This window comes from Haliotis rufescens, unplaced genomic scaffold, assembly GCF_023055435.1.
Source record: "Haliotis rufescens isolate VD_foot unplaced genomic scaffold, xgHalRufe1.0.p SCAF_15, whole genome shotgun sequence".
Lineage (NCBI taxonomy): Eukaryota > Metazoa > Mollusca > Gastropoda > Lepetellida > Haliotidae > Haliotis > Haliotis rufescens.
The window spans coordinates 23,763,153-23,787,829 of record NW_025963835.1 but is presented as its reverse complement, the minus strand read 5'-3'; the positions used below and the strand labels follow the sequence as shown (position 1 = coordinate 23,787,829).

The following is a 24,677-nucleotide window of genomic DNA, read 5'->3' as shown; positions in this document are numbered from 1 at the left end:
AAAAGGCACCAGTTCAGCATGTACTTGACAGACCTGCAAAGTTTCATGAAAAAATATTGAATGGTTTCTGAGTTATGCTCAGGAAACGAAACATGACAGACGGACGGACGGAGCCCGTTTCTATATAATAAATAAATGAAGCAATATTTAAAGTTCCATGAATGGCGATGACATTCTGACGATTTACTCATACCTGTGTTTTTCCAGACCCAAAATATCATGTCCTGTATGCATAAAATTAAGAATGGACATGTTGGAATAATTGAAACGAATTAAATTGAAGCATGTGCACAGGGTTTCTCACTATGTTCACCTATTTTAATACAATCAATTTTCAGACATTCTGCCAATTCTTCCAACAAGGAGATCCCCATCTGTAGCCCTGGCCAGTAACACTATTTATCTCCCTTTAAAAGTTTTGGCAGAGTTGCAGTTCTTGGTGTCCTTCACTTCACTTGAAATTTATCAAATTAATCAAAATGGCATCACACAACCAAAGAATTTCTGAACCGACAACTGTTAACGTTGATAATGCAATCAAAGATTACCTGTATCAGGGTCAAAATATCAACTTGGTCAGTAAGTTAAAGGACCACAGAAAATCTGCCAACTCAAATGCAAGAGTCAAAAGTGTACCACTTTACCATTGGGGTGATGCCAAAAGTCCCCAGTGATGGTCTCGTCAATTATCTTGTTGACATTTTACAATGACACGCATTTTACACTGACAGACATTTTACACTGACAGACATTTTACACTGACAGGCATTTTACACTGACAGGCCTTTTACAATGACACGCATTTTACACTGGCAGGCATTTTACACTGACAGACATTTTACACTGACAGACATTTTACAATGACACGCATTTTACACTGGCAGGCATTTTACACTGACAGACATTTTACACTGACAGACATTTTACAATGACAGGCATTTTACAATGACAGGCCTTTTACAATGACACGCATTTTACACTGGCAGGCATTTTACAATGACAGGCATTTTACACTGGCAGGCATTTTACAATGACAGGCATTTTACACTGGCAGGCATTTTACAATGACAGACATTTACAGCACCGTATCATGACTCTCTGATAGGCTCATTCACCTTGCTGTGAAACAACATATGCTGGACTATCGGGTTTGGTTTCCAAGGTTACTGGGTGTATTCACGCTGCTGAATGTGAACGTGATGCCAGGTTGTAACACTATTTTATCTGTTTAAAAATATTATCAGCTTGAGTTACCTCATGTACGTGTTTTGTTTTTCACTTCCATTAAAAAAGTCTTCACTATTTTAAAATATGCATAAACAAACAAAATACATTATAAAAACAATACTTACAAAGCAATGTTCAAGACATTAATACCGACAAGGCAATGTGAATTTAGTTCACTGACAAAATTTCAAGTTTGATGTCTGTACTGAAAAATCTATACGATAGTGTACAATGTTTCAAGACCTGTTTTTATCATGAGATATTGCCCCACACCAAATCAATCACCAAAATTATGTAAACAATATACTATATATAAAAATTAAATTGCCATTCTTTACTTTGGAGGGGGGGTCGGGTAGCCTCTGTGGTTAAAGCGTTCACTCATCACGGCAAAAACACGGGTTTAATTTCCTACATCGGTACAATGTGTGAAGCCAATTTCAGGTGTCCCCCATTGTGATATTGCTGGAATATTGCTAAAAGCAGCGTAAAACCATACTTGCTCACTCACATTACTTCGGAACTCATCTGTAACCAAAATTTGTTGTAATGAATATACTCTTGTTCTCTTTGTTTATACGATGACCGATGCACTGAAGAAAAAGCATTCTGATTCAAGAGCAGTCAGTGAGCTACTGTTAAATAAAAGTTTCATATCAGTGTTAAATTAACTTTCCGTTTTTAAAATGAAATTCGGCTAGGCCCATGGTGACAGTGTTGTCAAGACAAAATCTTGCCAAAAGAAATTGTTCCATTGAGCAAGGGTGTGCATTCGTACCCCTGCGCAGATCCAGGTTAGAAGTGGACTTCAACAACACATGTTGGTCGTAGGAGGCGACTTATGGGATCGGGTGGTCAGGGTCACTGACTTGGCTGATGCTTATCCCAATTGCGTAGATTGATGCTCATGATGTCAATCACTGGATTATCTGGACCAGACTTATCATTTACAGACTGTCACCATACAGCTGGAATATCGCGGCGTGCGGTGTTAAGCAACAAACACACAAACAACGTTTGGACTGGTTGACATCACCAACAAGAAAAGAGTGAGTGAGTTGGGTTTAACGCCGCTTTTAACAGTATTACAGTTATATCGCGGCGTGTCAGCTTAATATGGGAGGAAAGCCGGAAGTGATGCAGGTCTCAGACGTTTACCACTTCGGTGAAACCCACGAGCACGGGTATGGTGCTGACCAACCTAGAAACATAATCGGGGCGAACCGGGATTCGAACCCACAATCATAGGTTTATGGCGTGCCCAAGGGACGCAACTCTGCACAGCGAATCGCGGCGCCTTAGATGACTCGGCCACCCGTGCCACCAACAAGAAAAGGAATGGCCCAGATGCTTCCACATCAAAAGAATACTAATGGAACAAACCACAGGCAAGAAGTCCTAAGTGAAAAAAGGTGACACATCTTGCTTTCAAGAAACAAAAGTTTAATGACAATGGAAGTCGTCATGTACCCAAAAAATAAAAAAGAAGCAATGTCAAGGATGAACACCAACCATCCCCATCAGAGTCTCCAATCTACAGGAATGTACTCCACAAATACACTAAAATATTGGTGTAAAAGGAACTTTTGTTGTTGAGTATATCATGAGACCCGTGAAGATCTGGGGTAAAACTGGTCTTCAGCAACCCATGCTTGTCGTAAGAGGTGACTAGCGGGATCGGGTGGTGGGGCTTGCTGACTTGGTTGATGCAGGTCTTCGTATCACAACTGTGTGGATCGATGCTCATGATGTAATGATTATCTCGTCCAGCCTTGATTATTTACAGACTACCGTCACATAGCTGGACTATTGCTGAGTGTGGCGTTAAACAACTAACAAGCTAACAAACAAACAAACAAATCTAAATATATCATGATAGATCAAATATCCTGAAATATTTTTATGGGTTTCCCTATGTTTGTATCAGTATATATACTACTCATAAGAAGTTAAAGAACACTCGATTCTTTCATATTACTATAGTTAACAGGTCATGGCATGGCAAACTTCTTTTGAATGGTATATATCGTCTTTCACACAGCCACTCCATTATGAAAATTTCAAATCTGAAATCTCAAATCAATACACAGCCCTGACAACATACGGTCACTTACCTTCCTGGCAAAAATGTGTTGATACACACCTTAATATGTAAACATTTACACCGAAGTTCAGAAATTCTGATAAAGCAGATAAGAATTCCAGGTACACATGAGACAATTCTGGTGATCTGAGCTCTACGATATCCGTCTGAGAAGGCACCAGCTGTCTACTGTGAAAGGGAGTATCAACTATCAGGAACATTAAAACATTGTCGGACTTGATGATACGTGTGATGATATCTATCAATGACAGATCATCAGGAAAAACATATTAATAATCCATGACAGATGATGCCTTCGGGACATAACATTACATTTATTAGTTAGTGGACCAATAAACTTACATAAGGATAAACAAAAAAATATTGTCTGTTTTATTGTTATTTTATTTGTCATGAAGTTGTTTAGGTTTGTTGGTTTAGTGGGAGAATGGAAATGTTTACAGGACAGGTTGTTATACAATACTATGTACCTTATAGTCTATAATAGGCGCCCCATGCGGCTCAGAATTGACAAAGGGGGCGCTTATTAAAACGATACACCACAACATGAATCTGTTTTCGTAGTCCACACTTAGTGAGCAAGCTTAGTTCCAACATTTTGAAACAAAAACATTTTTTTATGATAGTTACAAGAAATTATATATCCCTTTTGCTCTGCTGTAAACATTCTGTAATATACACAGGAAAATAGGGACTGTCCCATAAATTGTCGGTTTTTCAAGGGGCACTTATAAAGAGTACTTACAGATTGGTCTAGATGTTGATCACGGGGTGCTTATTGAGCAGGGTGCTTATTGAATTGAATTGAATTGAATTGAATTGAATTGAATTGAATTGAATTGAATTGAATTGAATTGAATTGAATTGAATTGAATTGAATTGAATTGAATTGAATTGAATTAGGAAACAGGAAACAAATTAAATAATGCTCTGGCCAATAGGTTTTTACATTGTAGTTACCATGATCAGTGCCATGTGCGAATCTGAGACATTACAGTCTCTGTCAAAAAGATTACCATATTCGACGTAATAAGCGCACAGGGTGCTCTTAAAATTAGGAATAGGGGGTTCTTATTAGAATATAATTTTGGTGGAAAAAAAACGTAGTTAAAAGATCATAAATTTCGTTGATTATGCAGACAGCCTGAATGATATAAAAGAAAAGTCTATGCGTTTTACACACGACAAACATATTTTTCCAGAATTTAATTGCCAGTAATTAAGGGTACATATAACACACGAGTGTGTATTATACACGAATAAATAAGTCTTATGCACATTGATCAATCGGAAGGGGTGCAAATTGTGATTGTTCACCAGGCAATATATTAGCAAATATCGCCGTGGGCGCTTATTATGTCGAATACGGTATCACTAACTGCTAACTTGATATTCATCCTAACACATCAAATAACCTGTTAAGTCATCCTTGAAAACAAAGGTAACTGGATACTATCAAACATGCTAAGGGGCGGTCGGGTAGATAAGTGGTTGAACATTCGCTCGTCCCGATTCCCGACGTGGGAACAATGTGTGAAGCCCATTTCTGGTGTCCCCCGCCATGATATTGCTGGAATATTGCTAAAAGCGGCGTAAAATCACTCACTCACTCACTCGCTCAAACATGCCAATCATATTCCTGTTATATTTGTTTGTTTAACTCGATGTTTAAATCATTGGAATCACGCACGTTGAGACGCCCAACTCTAACACCGTATTCGTGCATGATTCCCGTGCACCCTTTCGAGTTGAGTTGATTGGTTCAACTGTGTCATATGGCCCTGTGACGCAGGGGTAGCATTATGCAGATGGCTGTTACAATGAATGCTCGTTCCACCCGTGACAAACAGGTCTGGTTGTTGATGAAATATAGTGATAGCTAAATAGACAGATTTTTTATTCATGCATCGATCGTCTTTAAATGTAATATCCAGTTATGTATGACTGTTTAATAATCTCATACCAACTTTGACTGGAGTAGGTCCAATAGTTTTTCAGTACCTGGGTAGGGTCGGGTAATAGGGGGGGGGTACCCGGTTAGTAAATTTGGACTCGTCCCAGCCCTACACTCTATGCATTCCACAAAATGAACAAAATCATGTCATAGACTGACTGACATAATCCTCCAGTATTCAGTGTACCATATGTCCATTCTATTCTGATAAATACCATTATCATAACTCTATGTCAGAATGATGAGATCTGATTGGTTCATGTGACCTTGATAAAATACTGTGTAACCCTCCTAGGAGGGGAATCAATGAATCAGCGTGGGAATAAATCTCTTTTACCCCACCACGAGCAAATTGGGCTGCATGTGGATTTCTGAGAGACAGAATAAATCCCTTATACCTCGCTTCAAAGCGAAAAGCTGCACGCTTTTTCCAAGGCAATGGAAGTCACGTGACATAGTACAAGTTTAACCTCAGCTCAAGGGAACAGCTGTTTTCTATCAATTTTGAATTTATGTTAATTCTTTTACAATGCCACGTTAAAACATGTTGGTAAGATAAATTTGTTGTAACAGGATCAGTCAGGGTCAATGTTTTATTTTTGTGTACCTCGCTTGGTTTTATACCACTCACCTCCGGCTCATAGTATAAAACCTAATGCGGGACTCATAATTCTCCACGTACCCCTCGTGATCCTGCTACAACTTATATTACCATACCTCCATGTCAGAATGATGAGATCTGATTGGTCCACGTGATCTTGATAAAATACCATGTAACCCGCCTTGGAGGGTAATAAATTTCTCAGCAGGGGAATAAAATCTCTTATACCCCGCCTAGAGCACTACAGGCTGCACGTGCATTTCTGACCGACAGGATAAATCCTCTAAACCCAGCTTCAAAGTGAAAAGCTGCCCGCTTTTTCTGAGTCAATGGAAGTCACGTGACATAGCACAAGTTAACCTCAGTTCAATCGAACAGCTGTTTTCTATCAATTTTGAATTTGTGTTAATTCTTTTATCTCCGGCTCGTGGTATAAAACCTAACACTGAACACATAAAACCCATGTACCCTTCACGCTACAACTTATATTGATACATACAGGTAGTAGAAACATCTGGTAAACTATCTGGTAACAGATCACTTGCTGGAAGTGATCAGTGTATCAACACAATGGGCAGTATCCGTCAATGGCGTCCTAGGGTCGCTATACTCTCATATAACTCTCAGGTAAACTATCTGGTAACAGATCACTGGAGCATTGTCTTGCAGGAGACGGACACCCTTGGTCAGCATCCCACGCCTCTTAAGCTTGATAGCGTCCCGCAATTTCCGCAGCAGTGAAGCATAATAAGCTCCTGTAATTGTGGTACCCTTTGCCAAGAAATCCATCATCACTACTCCGTGCTGGTCCCAAAACACCGTGAGCATGACCTTGCCTGCACAGATTTGGACACGTGCCTTCTTTTTGGGCAGGTGACTCCACATGCTTCCATTGCATCGACTGAACTTTAGTCTCAGGATCATAGTGATGGACCCATGTTTCATCCTGTGTGATAAGTCTGTCAAAATAGTTTGCCTGTTTTTTTGGCACATGTCCAAAAGATCCTTTGAGCAATTGACTCGTTCCTGCTTTTGGAAAGGTGTGAGCAGCCTGGGAATCCACAATGCAGACACCTTATGCATGTTCAAATTGTCATGGATGATTTTTTCCACAGACCCTACAGACCCTATCTTGACATCTTGTGCTAACTGGCGAACAGTTATACGTCGGTTTGCCAAAATGGCGGCCTCCACTTGATGGATAGTGTCCTCATCAATGGCTGAATGGGGGCGACCAGGAATGGCAGCTGTTTCCACAGATGTCTGACCACACTTGAACTGGTGATGCCAGTGTTTAACAACGTCATATGATGGGGCATCTTCCCCATAAGTTGCTTTCATTTCATCGAAAGTTTCTTTTGGTGTGCAACCTTTCAAATATAAAAACCTAATCACTGCTCGGTATTCTACTGGCTGCATTGTCCCACCCTACTCGATCATAACACCTGTAAAAGTGGTAAGATTAATAGTTCGGTGCTGCAGACATAACCCATAGATACATGTATCATTACACATGTGAAATTTATGCTAACCCTAAGTGGTTTAGGGGAAATCTTTAATGAACACCCCTCGTATATGGGCCAGTACAAGCAGATCTTACAAGACTAGATCATACAAATTTTACTTGACACAGGCTTTGGACATACATGTTTTACCAAGTGTCTCAAATTGCAGACACCAGTGTTTGCACTGAAAATGTACTTGAAAAACATTGAACATGCTTATTATTTTCTTTTTTTATAAATACTGTACATTAATATTCCGATAAATTCCTGATACAATGTGCATATTTCCCATTTTCTGACTGACATATCATATAATACAAATATAACATAAAGTTTAACATATTATTTTTGAAATTTATGTCAATTTTCTGCTGAATTCCTCATAACATGTGCGCAGCTTTCATTCCCATGTTATAGGAAACAGTTGTTGCTCGGTTGTTTTTCTGGACTTCCCGCATTCGATGTAATAAGCACCCTGGGCGCTCTCAAAGTTAGAAATAGAGGGCTCTTATCCTGCTTATTGGAATATTATGTTGGTGAAAAAAAAACAGTTGAAAGATTGTAAATTTCGTGGTTTATGCTGACAGCCTGAAATGTTTGTATTCGACAGATATATTTTTCCAGAATTTAATTGCCCATAATTAAGGGTGCATATAACACACGAGTGCGTATAATATGCGAATAAATGAGTCTTGTGTACATTGATCAATCGGAAGGGGTGCTGACCATGCTGATTAGGATTGCTTTTATTAGCAGTGATTAGAGCGGGGCGCTAATTACGTCGAATACGGTATAAACCTCTGATGACAACACACTACAGTAACAAAAGGTTCTTCTAAATGTTGAAAGGCTAAATGTTACTTACAAGGCAGGCAATATAAACAATGCCTCAGGTGTTCGGGTGGAATGCCCAGGACCTGATGAATACATTTCAATTGTAATACCAAGGTTTTACAATTAATGTTTCATTAACTTGACTCTTGATGTGAACACAATTGTGTTTGATGATTGGTTAAAAGTCATACTTTTTTTAACAAGAAACCTCCATGACGTAAATCCAACCTGCAACCTCACATATCGTGTTAAGTTTTGTAACCCACTGTTTTCCCACTGAGCTACTGGGGCAGGTGATGAGAAGTTGTTCAGATCATCATGTCATGACTCCAGCTAGTCCATGTTGCACATGGCTTTTCTCTCACACGCTTAGAGCAAATTCCTTTTATACCACGATACACTGTATTGCTTCACTATAAGGTATGTTGATGTGTTCTTATTTATTCCGGTATTTCTTTCCAGGCCTCATCCCCTAGCCCCAATCCCCAGGCCTCATCCTCAACCCCCAGGCCTCTTCCCCGACCTCCAGACCTCATCCCCAACCCCCAACCCCAAGGTGCCCAGGCCTCATCCCTTAGTCCCACCAAACATTCAGGCCTCACCCTCTAGCCCCAACCTCCAGGCCTCATCCCCAACCCTCAGGCCTCATCCCCTAGTCCCAACCCCCAGGCCTCATCACCAAGCCAACCACCAGGCTTCATTTCCACCCCCAGGCCTCATCCCCTAGCCCCAACCCCCAGGCCTCATCCCCTAGTCCCAACCTCCAGGCCTCATCCCCTAGTCCCAACCTCCAGGCCTCATCCCCTAGCCCCAACCCCCAGGCCTCATTCCTACCCCACCGGGCCTTATCCCTAACCCCCAGGCCTCATCCCCACATCTCAATCTACTTATTAAAATGACAGGTTACTAATAAAATACCAACGGTTTCAAATAGCATCCTTACCTGTCCATCAGTTTCACACACAAGGCTTCCCAAGCTAAATGAGTGGTGACTTCATGAATAATTTTAAACCAGTAAATCAACTGTACAAAAAATACACAACATATTTCTTACCTTCGTCATATTCACTTGCAGCAGTCTTCAAAGCAGAATATCCCATCCCAGATAACCTGTTCCCGGTGCTTCCATTCCATAGTTTCCGTGACATCTTGCTGATTCACAAAGTCAGCATCCCACTTCTAATCCTCGTCCCACCAGCCACTGAGTACCTGCATGAATACAAACATGCATAGACATGACAGACAGTTTCATATTACACTACCAATATATGCCTATTCATTAGTTATTATCATGGACAGTGCAGCATTGATCATGGACATCATGTCCTGCTGTTGTCAATAACACTCTCAAAAACATTCTAAAACACTAACACATGAAGCTTTTAGAGGCAGGTAGAAAAAGATTACCGTATTCGACGTAATAAGCAACCAGGGCGCTCTCAAAATTAGAAATAGGGGGCTCTTATTAGAATATTATTTTGGTGAAAAAAGGTGAGTTGAAAGATCGAAAATGTTGTGGTTCATGCTGACAGCCTGAAATGTTTATATATGACAGATATATTTTTACAGGATTTTATTGCCTATAATTAAGGGTGCATATAACAGACGAGTGTGTATTATAGTGTCGTAAAGCTTGAGAAAGCTGCCTACTGATAGGCTAATGTCGATTTCTTGTCAGTCATTTCATTGATCGGTCAAAGTTCGCGAGAGGTCGTTCTGACATGACCCGTAATGGGATATCCCCAGATCCTTGTTTAGCGGTAGCGAAAACTAAGTTCTGATTTTAATTAGATTGGGACAACATGGCATTCTGTTCTTTGGTGCTGAAAATTTTTATCAAGAGGTTTGAACAGTGACCGTTAAAAGAACCGCAAACCATAGAATCATATAGAGAAGTATCTACGTTAAAAAGAGATGTTTTCAACGTGTACCAATTAATGACAAAACTAACAATCAGTCAAGTGTTGCCACAGTGTCTGTATTCTTATCACGATATGCATGTGATTTCCAAAGGTTTCACGCTAATCCTGCACGAGACACATGGTGCAAATCGAGTCATGGATCCATGACTTCACATGATGCGTTCATGAGCACCAGTTCACACAACATACCAGTATGTTCGTGTGTGCAGCCAACCAATCTAATATCTCTTAATTATGAGTCATATATTAACCAACATGTATGGTATTCGCATTTCTTTGGACAGTGAGTAAATATTTGTAATTTGAGGCATGACACAGTTCAACCAATACAGTCCCCTTAATCCGACATGGCTGGTTGCATATGATTATATCGGATTAACGAGTATGTTGGATAAACGAAATAAAGTACCAAAGTTCGTCGGTCATAGTTCGCAGACGGGTCTTCTGACGTGACCTGTAATGAGATATCCTCAGCGTATCTGATTTTAATGAGATTGAGGTAATCTAAACATGTGAATAATCCTGTTTTCTTTATTTAAAGCATAAATTGTTTATTGTTAAGCAAAGTTACTGCAGCTTTGTAATATGCAGCTACCAGCTGACTCGTCTCGCATCAAAACACTGGCTGTTTCCTGTGGAAATAATTTGACATGTGAAATCATTCTTATAAAACTATGCATGGCATGTCACACTTGAGCAAGAGAATTATTACAAACTCAACCATGGAAAACCAGTACAGACAAGCAGTAAATTTGTATGTACATATTTTAGTTAATTAAGTTGTCAGCTACCATCATTGGAGACTCAGTGCAATCGGTTACTACGGAAATGTGAGCTCTAAATCAAAGTAAACTGAGTCAAATTAAAAACTTCACATTTTTAAAAGTAATCCCATATATGATATACAATGGACAGATGTATCAGAGAAGGTAATTTCTAATCATTCATGTCCAAAGAAGGATTTTAATTAACGGTGGTAACCATAATTTGTTCCAAGCACCTACGGTATTCTGTAATATTATCAACAGTTTAAATCATAAGTCCCAAGCACAAGAATCTGATGGCACACAAGTTCAGTAGCATGTATGACCACCATGTGCGTTGACAACTGCCACACAACGCCTCTGCAAGGACCTTGTGATGCTTGTGAACACATGATTGGGAAGACGACGCCATTGTTGCTGCAAAATGGTGCCAAGATCCGCCAAGGGCATCCCAGACATGTTCGATGGGATTGAGGTCGGGAGACCTTGACAGCCAGTCCATGACGTTGACTCCTGCATTCTGAAGGAAATTCCTTGTCAAAATTGCTGTGTGGGGTCTGGCATTGTCGCGTTGGAAGATCAAACCGGGTCCATGTGCTGCCATAAAAGGCAGAAGTTCTGGTGCCAGTACATGGTCCCGGTAAGCAGCAGCGTTGATGTTGCCACGGATGACAAGAAGCCTGGAACGTGCATTGCCACAGAAAGCACCCCACATCATGACACTTCCGCCTCGAAATCTGTCAACTTCCTGTACACAACACTGGGCGTAACGTTCATGACGGCGCCTCCACACCCTCGCCCTACCATCAGCAAATCGAAGATTAAATCGGGATTCATCACTGAAGACGACTTGATTCCAATTCCTCTGAGTCAATCGTAAGTGTCGCTATGCCCACAATTGACGTTGACGTCTGTGTAATTGAGTCAGAATCGGCCCGCTGTATGGCCGTCGTGCTTGAAGGTGAGCAGTTCTCAGACGGTTTCAAACAATTTGCGCACTCAGTCTACCCCTAAACAGTTCATTTCTGGTTGATGTAGCCATCAAAAACGTTTACGGAGGTGACGTAAGACAATCTGACGATCCTCTGCATGTGGTCAACCTGGCTGAGGGCGATCAGCGGTGGTACCCGTTTGGTGTAGACGCGTCTGTAAAACATAAACAGTCCGTCGACTACAACCCATCGTCTTTGCGACTTCAGCTATGGACGTTCCCGTCTGCAACATGCTGATGGCACGTTCACGTTGCACATTTGAAAGGCGTGGCATGACAAATGGCCGTAAAGACTTTTTTTTGTGTGTTTTTTTTTTTAATGACTGCTAACAAGTATGGCTGAAAACACGTGCGGTATTATGGCCACGTGACTAGTTGCACGTGAAAAAGCACTTTTGCCACTATAGTGCTGTGCACATGATTTTGATCGATTCACCTGCACAAAAACGGGTGTTATCTGAAGACAATACGTGGCCATTACTGTTTAAATACACAATAAGGGCCCACAATGATAACTGGTCAAAATGTTGAAATTTTAGGATAGTGAAGTTTTTAATTTGGTTCAGTATATATAAAAATAGCAAACGTGAGAAACCCATTTCAGAACCGGTATGAAACATATGAATTCCAGGGCCGTGATTGGCTACTCCATGGTGAGGACCTGAGGTCAAATTATGACGGACTACTTTTCCTGACTGTAATTCATTGACAAGTTGTGCTTTGGTCAAATTCACCTTCGTCTGTGAAGAAACTTTACAGATTTAGAGTGTTAATAAATGTTTGTATTATCACCTTGATGATACACAGATATGGTGGACACTTTTATTGTGTAGGGTCACACTAGGTATGTGTAGTAAGCAGTAGGTCGGATGACGTCACAAATGACCGTTGTTATGTATTAATCCGCCATGAGATAATGATGAGAATAGACAAAATATGCATTGAATCGATGCTAAAATGGCGCTATCTTAGGGTGTGTAAGAAACGGTGTGTACTGCACTCATGCCTGTTAGATACAATGTATATCAAAACTTGTTTCAAAGCTCACATTCGCTCGTTAGATGCCTTTTCAAATAAATCATTTTAAGATAAATGGTTTCTGACAGACACTAGTGTAGTAATCTTTATATATAAAACCGCTTCATGTCTATGTAGCAGGGCGTGGCGTCATCCCACAGATGACATCCTTACCTTGTCAGCTTGCTGACGGTGTTAACCTCTTAGGTCATGTGGACAAGGTGTCCGACCTCGGATCAGAAGGTCCGTGGTTCGAATCCCATCAAGGGACTCGAAAATTTTATGGCCGTAACATCTACATGGTCTATATGTCAGACCTTGCAAAAATGCAAAAAAGTTAAAACACAACTCCGACATTTTGGTTGATAATGCAAAACCTCGAGGAGAAGGGTTTTAAGTAATTATGAACCATCTAAATTCATATAATACCAGAAAGAAAAAAAACAATGGCATACCTTATTAAACAAATTCGAAGACAGTAGACCATGAAAGAGAGAGAGACCATGTGCAACATGCATACAAATGAAGTCATGACATATGAGACTGAACACCCTTCCATCACCTGCCCCAGTGGCTCAGTGGGTTACAATGCTAACCTGTCAAAAATCAATATTAGATGCATATTAAATGGCTGTTTAAGCAATTGAACAGCAAAACCTAGGTCTTAAAATTCAAATATAAAATGTCTAAGAAGGCCTCATTTGAAAGTTGTACCTCTCTAGGTCACTATGAGATAGCCAGACACCTTTAATACTATAGACGAAAGGGCAGTGTATTATACTAAAAGCACACCAGACACATGAAGTGTGTTGAGCGATGAGCTGAACATATTATAAACACCTGTTGTAGTATCTCAATATCTCATACTCATAACACACAATATTAATTTCATATCAAGATGTGATGCTACAACAGAGCATCTATGTCTGAATAATAAAATGGTCTTCTATGAAATGACTTAAAATGTTCTTGAAAACTGTTTCTAGGATGGAGTGAGTGAATTGGTTTAACGATTGGGATGGGTAACTCGGGTACCCGGGTTGGGTACCCATGGACCCGTGGTTTGCCACATGATATATTTTATGACGACTAAGCATAACAACAAATCTGCCATGATTATCGCTACAAGTTGATGAATAGGTTTGCATGGCATCATTTCTGCCTTTTACATATTTGTGAAAAGGGCATTTTATCCATGTATTTGAATAGTTTTTGCCAAGGCTCCGGTAAAGAAATTCCCAATCGGACATGAGCATCAATCCATGTAATTGGGATACAATGAAAACACTTGAAAAATATGTTCACGCAGTTCTCGATTAAAATTTTGAAAACTGAGCAAACGAACAATCGGGAAAGTATAATATATGGTTGAGATTGTATGAAAGTGCTTCCCACGTACTGTGCAACGCCTCCTCCATTCAAATGTTTATCCCACGGAAGCGAAAGATAGACAATAATTTTGATGGAATCAGTCGTACGGGCCGTAACTGTCGTTCAGAATACCCCATGTTAACGTTTTCGAGGTTGCATGATTAGAAAACACATTCCGACTGTCACTTTTATGATCTGGTAAGCGAGGCTTCGATTGGTTGGATGAAACTACAGCGCCTTAAATGACTGGGCCTTCCATGCACCCCTCATCCCCGAAACAAAATATACGGACATGAAGTACACAAAGGATATTATTTGAGTGTTAATGAAATACCATGCTTCCGACTTGAATGTCTAAATTCTGGTATTTCCCGAAGTGATAGAGAGGGAAATACCAGAATTTAGGCACGAGTGTCGTAAACATAGTATGACATGAACACTCATATAATGTTCTATTTATTACTGAAGAAGATGTCTACATACAGAGACAAACTTAAGTGTTTACCAATAATAACAGCAAGTTTGTCCAATGACGTCAACAATCTTCAGCTATGAAGTCGTTTCTAGTGTGACACATCAATCCGACCTCATGTCACAATAAGATTCAAATGATGTCAACAATGCCATCTGGATGACTGAAACAATACAATGTTGCCTAATGACGTGATATGACCCTAGGGCACATATGATTTTTATGAACCGTGATATGTTTTCCGTTGTAGGTGATAAGTACATGTATGACATTGCAATCCTTCACTAAGTAACAGATTGAGTCTCTAACACAACATCTGTTGCTAATTAATACAGGATGGTTAGTGAGATACATCCGACAGATAGATTTATGCATCACCAGTGAGGCCTTCAGTAGACAGTACTTGATCAATTCATGGTCAGGAAATTGCAGCAACATGTGCTTCGCTGTACATTTTCTCCAACAAAATAACAACATGATGATGATCGATTCAGGAATTGATCTAGACCTGCATAGATGCCTATGTTCTGTTCCACGTCTGCAGCAAATGCCATTAAATCTTCGCAAATTGGAATTAAAACGCAATTTAAAGAAGAGGCTAAGAGCAATGAGTGAATTAACTTTTATTTGATACATACCGGGGCATTTGTCAATAATTTGGGGGGGGGGGGGGGGGGGGGGGGGGGATATCAAAACTCATTATGCGCACCCCTTCTACCCAGCTGTGTTTTTCAGGAAAAAAGTGTGTACTATACTCAAGAAAATACGGTATATGACAAAGGAAGATAATCTTTCAATTTGAGTTGCAAGTAGGTGATTCTAAATATCATCCAAAGTAATTTTCATCTGAGGAATGTGTGAAAAAAAAGTTGGTTTCGCAATTACAAATGGTGAAATCAGCTCAGTCAACTGAATGATATGGAACAATGTCACATAAAACTTATTATCATACCTCCCGGTCAGAATGATGGGATCTGATTGGTCCACGTGATCTTGGTAAAATACTGTGTAAACCCACCTTGGAGGGTAATAAATTTCTCAGCAGGGGAATAAATCTCTTATACCCCGCCTAGAGCACTACAGGCTGCACATGCATTTCTGACCGACAGAATAAATCCTTTATACCCCGCTTCAAAGCAAAAGCTGCACGCTTTTTCCGTGCCAATGGATGTCACGTGACATAGCGCAAGCTAACTTCAGCTCAATCGAGCAGCTGTTTTCCATCAATTTAGGATTTATTTGAATTATTTTACAATGTATTATTAAACCATGTGGGTAAGAAAAATTTGTTGAAGCAGGATTACGAGAGGTACATGGGGTTTTATGTGTCCCGCGTTAGGTTTTATACCACGAGCACGCCTTGGAGGGAAATAGCTTCTCAGCGTGAGAATAAATCCATTATACCCTGCCACAGGCAAGACAGGCTGCACATGGATTTCTGAGAGGCTGAACAAATCCCTTATACCCCGCTTAGAAGTAAAAAGCTGCACGCTTTTTCCGAGTCAATGGAAGTCACATGACATAACACGAGTTAACCTCAGCTCAATCAAACATCTGTCTTCTATCAATTTTGAATTTGTTTTAATTCTTTTTAAATGCCACATTAAAACCTGTCGGTAAGATAAATTCGTTGTTCCAGGATCACTCAGGATATATGGTGGTTTATGCGTCCCTCGTAATATTGTATGAAACCTAACGCGGGACACATAAAACCCAATGTACCAATTGTGATACTGCTACAACTTATACTGCGATGTCATGAACAATGGGTGATGTCACTAGGCTGTGACGTCATGAACAGTGGGTGGTGGCATCAGGCAGTGACGTCATGAACAATGGGTGGTGGCATCAGACTGTGATGTCATGAACAGTGGGTGATGTCATCAGGCCGTGACGTCATGAACAATTGGTGGTGGCATCAGACTGTGATGTCATGAACAGTGGGTGGTGGCATCAGGCAGTGACGTCATGAACAATGGGTGATGGTATCAGACTGACATCATGAACAATGGGTGATGGTATCAGACTGACATCATGAACAATGGGTGATGTCATCAGGCAGTGACATCTTGAACAATGGGTGGTGGCATCAGACTGATGTCATGAACAGTGGGTGGTGGCATCAGGCAGTGACGTCATGAACAATGGGTGATGGTATCAGACTGACATCATGAACAATTGGTGATGTCATCAGGCAGTGACGTCATGAACAATGGGTGGTGGCATCAGACTGTGATGTCATGAACAATGGCTGATGGCATAAGACTGTGACGTCATGAACAATGGGTGATGGCATCAGACTGTGATGTCATGAACAATGGGTGGTGGCATCAGGCTATGACATCACGAACAGTGGGTGGTGGCATCAGACTGTGACGTCATGAAAAGTGGGTGATGTCATCAGGCAGTGACATCATGAACAATGGGTGATGGTATAAGGCTGACATCATGAACAATGGGTAATGGCATAAGACTGACATCATGAACAATGGGTGATGGCATCAGTCTGTGACATCATGGACAATGGGTGGTGGCATCAGGCTGTGACATCATGAACAATGGGTGGTGGCATCAGGCTGTGACATCATGAACAGTGGGTGATGGTATCAGACTGACATCATGAACAATGGATGGTGGCATCAGACTGACATCATGAACAATGGGTGATGTCACCTGTGACAATGCATCACAATGAGCACTTCACACAAAATAAAACAACTGGCATGAACTAGTCAATCACCATGCACACACATTATAATACTCAGTAACAACTGCTGCCCCAATAGCCACGCCCCTTCAGGGGATATTGTGAATCACTCACCGGCGACGATGTATGTAATTACAATTTGTCCTACTTGAACTATTAAATGTTCATTATTAAGCTGTAAATCAGACCATCAGTTGTCAGATGGAGGCCTGATTATTTGCTGCAGCAATGGAATTATCAATTTTTAATAACTTACAGTCCAATAATCAACAGTCCAATCAAATCAGCAAAAGCAAATGACAGGTGACCAACAATACTGATTGACTGGGGTCTAGTAATATAACACACTAGGTTGTGGGAGACAGCTGTGGCAATATACAGTCATATTTAGCCCTCTTCCAAGTAAGACTAGTGAAGAATTGACTCAATATGTTTTGCACACAGCGGATTTACACAAAGTGTACACACTGGTTTTACGTCTATACTTCCTGTAAAGTCTGAAAGTATACCCCTCCCTTCAAAGTTTACCTGGGTAGATTCTTGGGCCTTCCAGAATCTACCCCCCTTTCCCAGAATCAACCCCCGGGGGTATACTCTGGGAGTTCCCAGAATCTACCCCAGGTTATAATCTGGGAGCTCCCAGAAAAAAACACAAGGTTATAACTATAATCTAGGAGTTCCCAGAAACTACGCCAGCCCTTTTTGATTTAAACATTTATATTTCGTCAATGTCCTTAAAACTGTGACAGTGACCGATTCAGGACAACCATTGTCAAATGAATATTTAATTTGAACATTTAATTCCAAAGGCTAATTACCATGGTTACCCTGAAGTCATGACATGTTCATGATGAGAATCACTTAATTGCCTTACTTCTCATGCTTACAAGATGCTTGTAATGGTCAAAATGCTCACTCTATTTCCTATCAGTAATGTTAACTCAATTGGTGTATGGAGGTATAAAATCTGGTTAATAATATTTCCACAAATTGTCAATTGCATATAACAACAGTATTATACAGTATTGAATAATAGTAGTAATGGGTAAGCTGTTTATATTAATTTCATGGTTTTGAATGTTATGTATCATTTTTTATCCTGTGCCAATTTTATGCCAACCTTAATAAGAGGGGAGATAATCACAGATTGGTGTGGTCAAATCACTATATATGTGGTTTGAGCAACATGCATGGGGAAGTCATGCGAGGAATGGAAGTGAGTTCTAAAGTAATAGTGGCACAATTATTCACTTATATGGCAATTCATAGATAGGAATTCGTTGCAAATGCATCTTCTTAATTTCTACCATACATAGTAACTTAATTCTTTATAATTTAGGGTTTGTGGTGATTTACACTAGGGTTGCGACGGGTACTCGAGTACCCGATAACGGGTCGGGTAGCTTAGGACTTGAGTCCAATTTTCAGGACTCGAGTACCCGTTCAGGGGAGATAACTCTAATCGCCTTTCGTAACTCGTAAGTCACTTCAAAATGGACGACAAAGCGGACAAACGTTCAAATGTTTTAGGTAAGCCATGCAGGCATATAATAAAAAACCTAAAACCTTAGAATAGATCAATAGATGTTTGATGACCTTTTATTCGCAAAAGCATTACAAACAAGTAGGACAACATTGAACTACGGGTACTCGAGTCCGGTTCGGGTATTGTCTGCCGGGTACTCGAGTTCAGTTTTTGTACCCGGTCGCAACCCTAATTTACACTTGGCTTATGGAAATATGGCCTACACTTCAACTTTTGTTATACATAAGTATTCTCATGGCCTAAAGTTGTTATGAAAGGTATATGAAATATTAAGCTTCCTGTTTATTTAGTGCAGTATTTTTGCAGATTTTATTGGGTTATCATGTACTTTGTGTAGTTTCCAAGTTTGTGCTGTAACTTACACTATTGTCAACCTTTGTGAAGAAAACAGACCAACCTAGTATAATATTGCTGTATTATGTAGTAAATGGGTTATATTAGGGAAAATAAAAGCCATACACACCATGAAGTTCTTTCTATCTGTTACAGTCAATTTAATGTTTGAACATGAGACACAAGAATAAGAAAAGAATAAAGAATCAAGAATTTGAAATTCATGTTGTGATCAACATAGCTAATACCAATTGTTAATCCCCATTCACCTGTACATTGACGAGCCATCCTGAACGAGCTGTGCAACTATGTCACTTCTCATTATTACTGATTATATTTATGACTTCATCTGTGTCAGATAACCTTGGATGTATAAGCCTTGGTCCAGGGATGAACAAAAAGAAGATCTTACCCTAAACCTAGCAAGGGTAGGCTAGGTGCTCCAGCACCAACACAACAATTACTACACTATGTGCTGACCTGGCACAAGTGCTTCTCATATACATACCTACTTGTATAAAGCAAACTTGTATATACTACAAGCCTACGACTCCATTTTGTCACATCCTACCAAGAACAGGACACCGAACCCTTGCATATAGGAATAATCAAATAATCATTATGAATATTAAGTGGGTCTCTAATAAATATGCAAAATGCAAGTTGTTAAAACTCAAAACTTACTGAAATCAATGCTTATATAAATAAATATATCAACAATAACTTCACGGACTGCATATTTCGTCAGTAAACACAAACAACTGTAGACAATAATACAAAATCAGTTTGGTTTATGGAAACTTAAACACAAAAACAGTTGCTCGGTTAGCTATTCAACAGCCACGGAACCAGCTGCCAATTTATTTAGTTTCCATTACAACTTCTGCATAAATAAACATACTTCATTATCGAGCGACCACCAACTATTCTATTGAAAATTATGTTAAAAGCTAATTTCGGCACAGATTCATCATATGAAAAAATCTGGTGTTCATAACTTTGTTTTAGCAGAAAAAATCTAAGAACTGATTATAATGTTACCGTATTCGACGTAATAAGCGCCCAGAGCGCTCTCAAAATTAGAAATAAAGGGCTCTTATTAGAATATTATTTTGGTGAAAAAAACAGTTGAAAGATAAATTTTCTGGTTTATGCTGACAGCCTGAAATGTTTATATACAACAGATATATTTTTCCAGAATTTAATTGCCCACAATTGAGGGTGCATATTACACAAGAGTGCGTATTATACACCAATAAATAGGTCTTGTGTACATTGATCAATCGGAAGGGGTGCTAATTGGGATTGTTCACTAGTCAATATATTAGCAAATATCGCCGTGGGCGCTTATTAGAGCGGGGCGCTTATTAGAGCGGGGCGCTTATTACGTCGAATACGGTACTTATATCAACCCTTACCCTTATTTCTGATTTTTGTTACTGACGATTACTGTAAGACATTTTGTGGGAAAGAATAATGGGGTATTTTTTGTTTGATTCAAACAGTGGTTAAAAACTCCATAACTGTCTGTACAAAGAGGGGCAGTGCATTGTCCAGCAAATGTACAGCCAAATCCCTGCCACACACATTAACCATAACCCATGATACAATCATAGAAGGACTTTTTAATATCAACAGGAACTAGCTGAAACAAGTAGAATTAATACTGTGTTAATTCTCAATTCTCAAGAATTTGCTGGAATTTTCAAATGGAGTTACTGACTTTGGTTCAATACAGGTGTTGCAACCATAACATTTCTGAGTCCCATGGAGCGGTCGGGTGGCCTAGTGGTTAAAGCATCCGCTCGTCACGCCGAAGACCCGGGTTCGATTCCAAACATGGTTACAATGTGTGAAGCCCATTTCTGGTGTCCCCCGCCGTGATATTGCTGGAATATTGCTAAAAGCGGCGTAAAACCACACTAACTCACCCACTCATACGATATCCTGTTTGTCAACCTGGACAGGGCGGTATGGTAGCCTAGTGGTTAAAGCATCCGCTCGTCACGCCGAAGACCCGGGTTCGATTCCTGACATGGGTACAATGTGTGAAGCCCATTTCTGGTGTCCCCCGCTGGAATATTGCTAAAATCGGCGTAAAACCTCCCTCACTCTGAATCCCAAGATGGAATTTGAACCACACACATTCTGATGTGAGGTCGGATGCCTTATCCACATGACCAAAGAGGTTAACCCCATCAGCAAGCTGACAGGGATTAGATGTCATCAATGGGATGACTACAAGCCCTGCTGCACAACGGTCGGTCGTATTCCAGCTATTCACAGCAGGAGACACCTAGATTGCACATATTGTAGAGTTTTTTCAATGTGTTAATAAAATAACTGTTTCAACTCACTGAGAACTCATTAATAGCACTATGAACAACAATAATTTAAATGTAATGTCTAATTCCTCTGATTGGACAATTCATGGGTGAGCAGCTGGATTATCTGCTAAAAGTTAGTTGTGGAAGATTTTGTAGAAATGTCTTCTCAGAGTAGAAATAACCTTATCTCGCAGAAAATCCCATTTTTTGCAAAACTCATAGAGAATTTTGTATCGGCCGCAGAATTCGTCGAATGCACTGCAGTATTTTAACATGTGAGTTGAAAGCTGGTTTTAAACGTGCAAACATGTTTTTAGGACGTGGACGTTTTATTGATGTGTTTGTAAGAAGTCAGATTTTTACCTTCCTCTCAATAAAAGTTTGAAATGTACCAAATTTTCTTGAGTTTAGAGGGCACTTTTTAAAAAAAAACAACACACCTTTGTCAAGGGAGGTGTGCATAATACACGCCATAATGAGTTTTGATGTTTACCGAGTGCACGTAACACTGGAAATACCAAACAACAAATCTGTACTGATTTACACAATTTATTCATATAATTACACTGTCTGAGTATAAAAAGTGCTCACTGAATATCAGGAATTATGTTTGTTATCTATTTTACTGATTTTATTAAAAATTTCATTCAATTTTGTTTACATTAATTTTTGCGAATTTTTGTGAAGTGATCGGTACATTGCTCAACCTCACTGTAGCAAAGCAACCACGGTCTGGTTTAGCAGAACAGGAAAGACGGTGTAAATGGTAAATCATCATGTCTTGTTATGTTTTATCTCAAATTTCAAAATTCTATTTACCAAATTTGTTATCGACTGTTCGTTTACCGTTTCGATGAAGGGATACGATGTTATTTTCTCTGAGCATAATACTTGAAAATTTGTTTTTATTTTCTTATGGTGTTTGTAAAATGATGGGGGTTTTTACCCGATACAAGCCAAGACTGTATCGATATATTGTTTTGGCATAAAGAACCGATATGTACCAGTGTACTGGATATTGATCCAGGCCTACCACAATCTATGCTGGTTGTAAGTGGCTACAATGGATCTGATGGTCCAGCCGGGTGACTTGGTTGATGCATGACATGATATCCGAATTGTAACATTGTTAAATTATAACTTTAGAAAATAGCTCATAGTACTGTGTTCTGAATATTGTAAATGTATTGGTTAGAGAAGTAGAAAGTAATTTTTTTTAAGGGGGAGAAATGTTGTGCATGTTAGGTATGTTTACATTGTAAGTGCGCCAATGCGCACGTGCAGTGACGTCACTTTAGATGTGACGTCATTATGTTGTGGTAACCTAGGCAGCTGTGTGAGGCAGTGCCAGTTCTACATTAAACAGTGATTGAGCCAACTACGGTTTTGTTATGTATTAAAGATTTGATGTTCCTCCAATGTGCGGGTCGGACAAATAACATAATACATACACAACAGATGCTTGTGACGTCAATCACTGGATTGTCTTTTGATTGTATTCGGTGAGATTATGATGATAGTTTGCAGTCTCAGCAGCTTCATTACCATGATTACAGGAGTGATAAAACAGGATCATTAAAAACATCCCAGTGAATATTGATTGTTTATAATTTCATTGTAGTTGTATTTAATGAAGGTCACAGTTGAGGTAGCATTTACACAAACATGACACAGCTGTCATGGTGACTAGACTGATGTCATGATCAGCGACAAAAACTAACATTTCCAGTCTATTAGTCCTCACATGTAATAATAGCATATAGCATTGTATAGCAAAGGCCTAAAATAAATATGACCAGTAACAATTTCTAGCTCTGATGATGACAAAAACACTGATGCTATAGTCAGTGGTAGAAACTAGCATTTTCAGTTCACTAGGCCTTATAATGATAAGATATAGCAAAGACCTAAAAACAATATATGACCAGTGACAATTTCTAGCTCTGATGATGACAAAAACACTGATGGCATAGTCCACTGAATTCCACTTATGTTGATACAGGAATAGGGGTAACTGCTTGTCATAAGAAACATTTACATTATCACGTTTCTTTTTTAGCACTATGGTATTAATTTAGTTGTTTTTTTTATCGACCACAGTCTCAAAGGTTGTGGTCAAAAAGCTTAAAGCACGTAATAAATCAAGAGCTTTTGAGCAACCAATCGATCACAGCTGTTATGTCTCGAATCTAGTATCTGGTACTTTAGATTGAGTGATCACATTCGAGGAAAGGATTTTCCATATGTTTCACCTACACCTGTGTCATCACGAGACTGTTTACGTGTGTACGGCTTCCTCAACCGGTAGAGACACGGCAACAATAACATCCCCTCCCATAACCACATCGCAGCATGTCCAGTGCTGTAGATCCCACCCATGGTGTGTGATAATATAACGCTTGTGTTCACCTTGTGTCGTCTCGAAACTGTCCGGTACCAATGACGGTGAACTTTTCAATCCGAGTTCGCTTTCGTGGCAAAGATAAGGCAAGTACGGTATATATCTTTTGGGACATAAATAGCTGACCCTGTCACGTGACCTACACACCGATATGTCACGCATGACTGTCTCATGTCTATGGAAACTGTCAGGTGTATGCATGCACGTTGCATATCAAAATACTACCTCGTGTCGGGCGAATATGCTTGCAAATATACATGCTTGGCGCAAGATAAAATTCCTTAATATCAGACAGCAAGGGATAAAAAATATATGAAATCATAATAGTCTGACACGTCATGCATACCCGGAGCTGGAGCCGTATTCGGGTGTGATTAACGTGACCATGGACTGATCCGCGGAAAAAGATCAGTTTGTAGACAAGAAATTTAGTGTTGACTTCAGTTCAACTTGATATCAGGCTTCAAATTCGCCCACACATAGTACATTTTTAATTCGACCAGGAGAGATCCGGGGTAGAATAGGTCTTCAGCAACACATATGTATGCTTGTCGTAAGAGGCCACTAACGAGATCGGGTGGTCAGTCTCGCTGACTTGGTT

General features: G+C 39.8%; 1 protein-coding gene across 3 annotated transcripts in view; it reads right to left on the bottom strand.

Annotated features, from left to right (window-relative positions):
- LOC124135223 (putative transporter SVOPL) overlaps positions 1-24,221 on the bottom strand; it is a 75,359-nt gene extending 51,138 nt beyond the window's left edge. Inside the window, exons 1-2 of one of the 3 annotated variants that reach the window (XM_048396338.1) lie at positions 24,085-24,221; positions 9,280-9,434 (exon numbers count right to left, since the gene is read on the bottom strand). In XM_048396338.1, the coding sequence (XP_048252295.1) occupies positions 9,280-9,373 (94 nt within the window). In that variant the 5' untranslated portion in view covers positions 9,374-9,434; positions 24,085-24,221. Of the gene's footprint in view, positions 1-3,341; positions 3,471-9,279; positions 9,435-24,084 lie in introns of those variants that run through there. The other 2 variants (XM_048396340.1, XM_048396343.1) reach the window with 2 other exon arrangements.
- Positions 24,222-24,677: the final 456 nt, after the last annotated feature.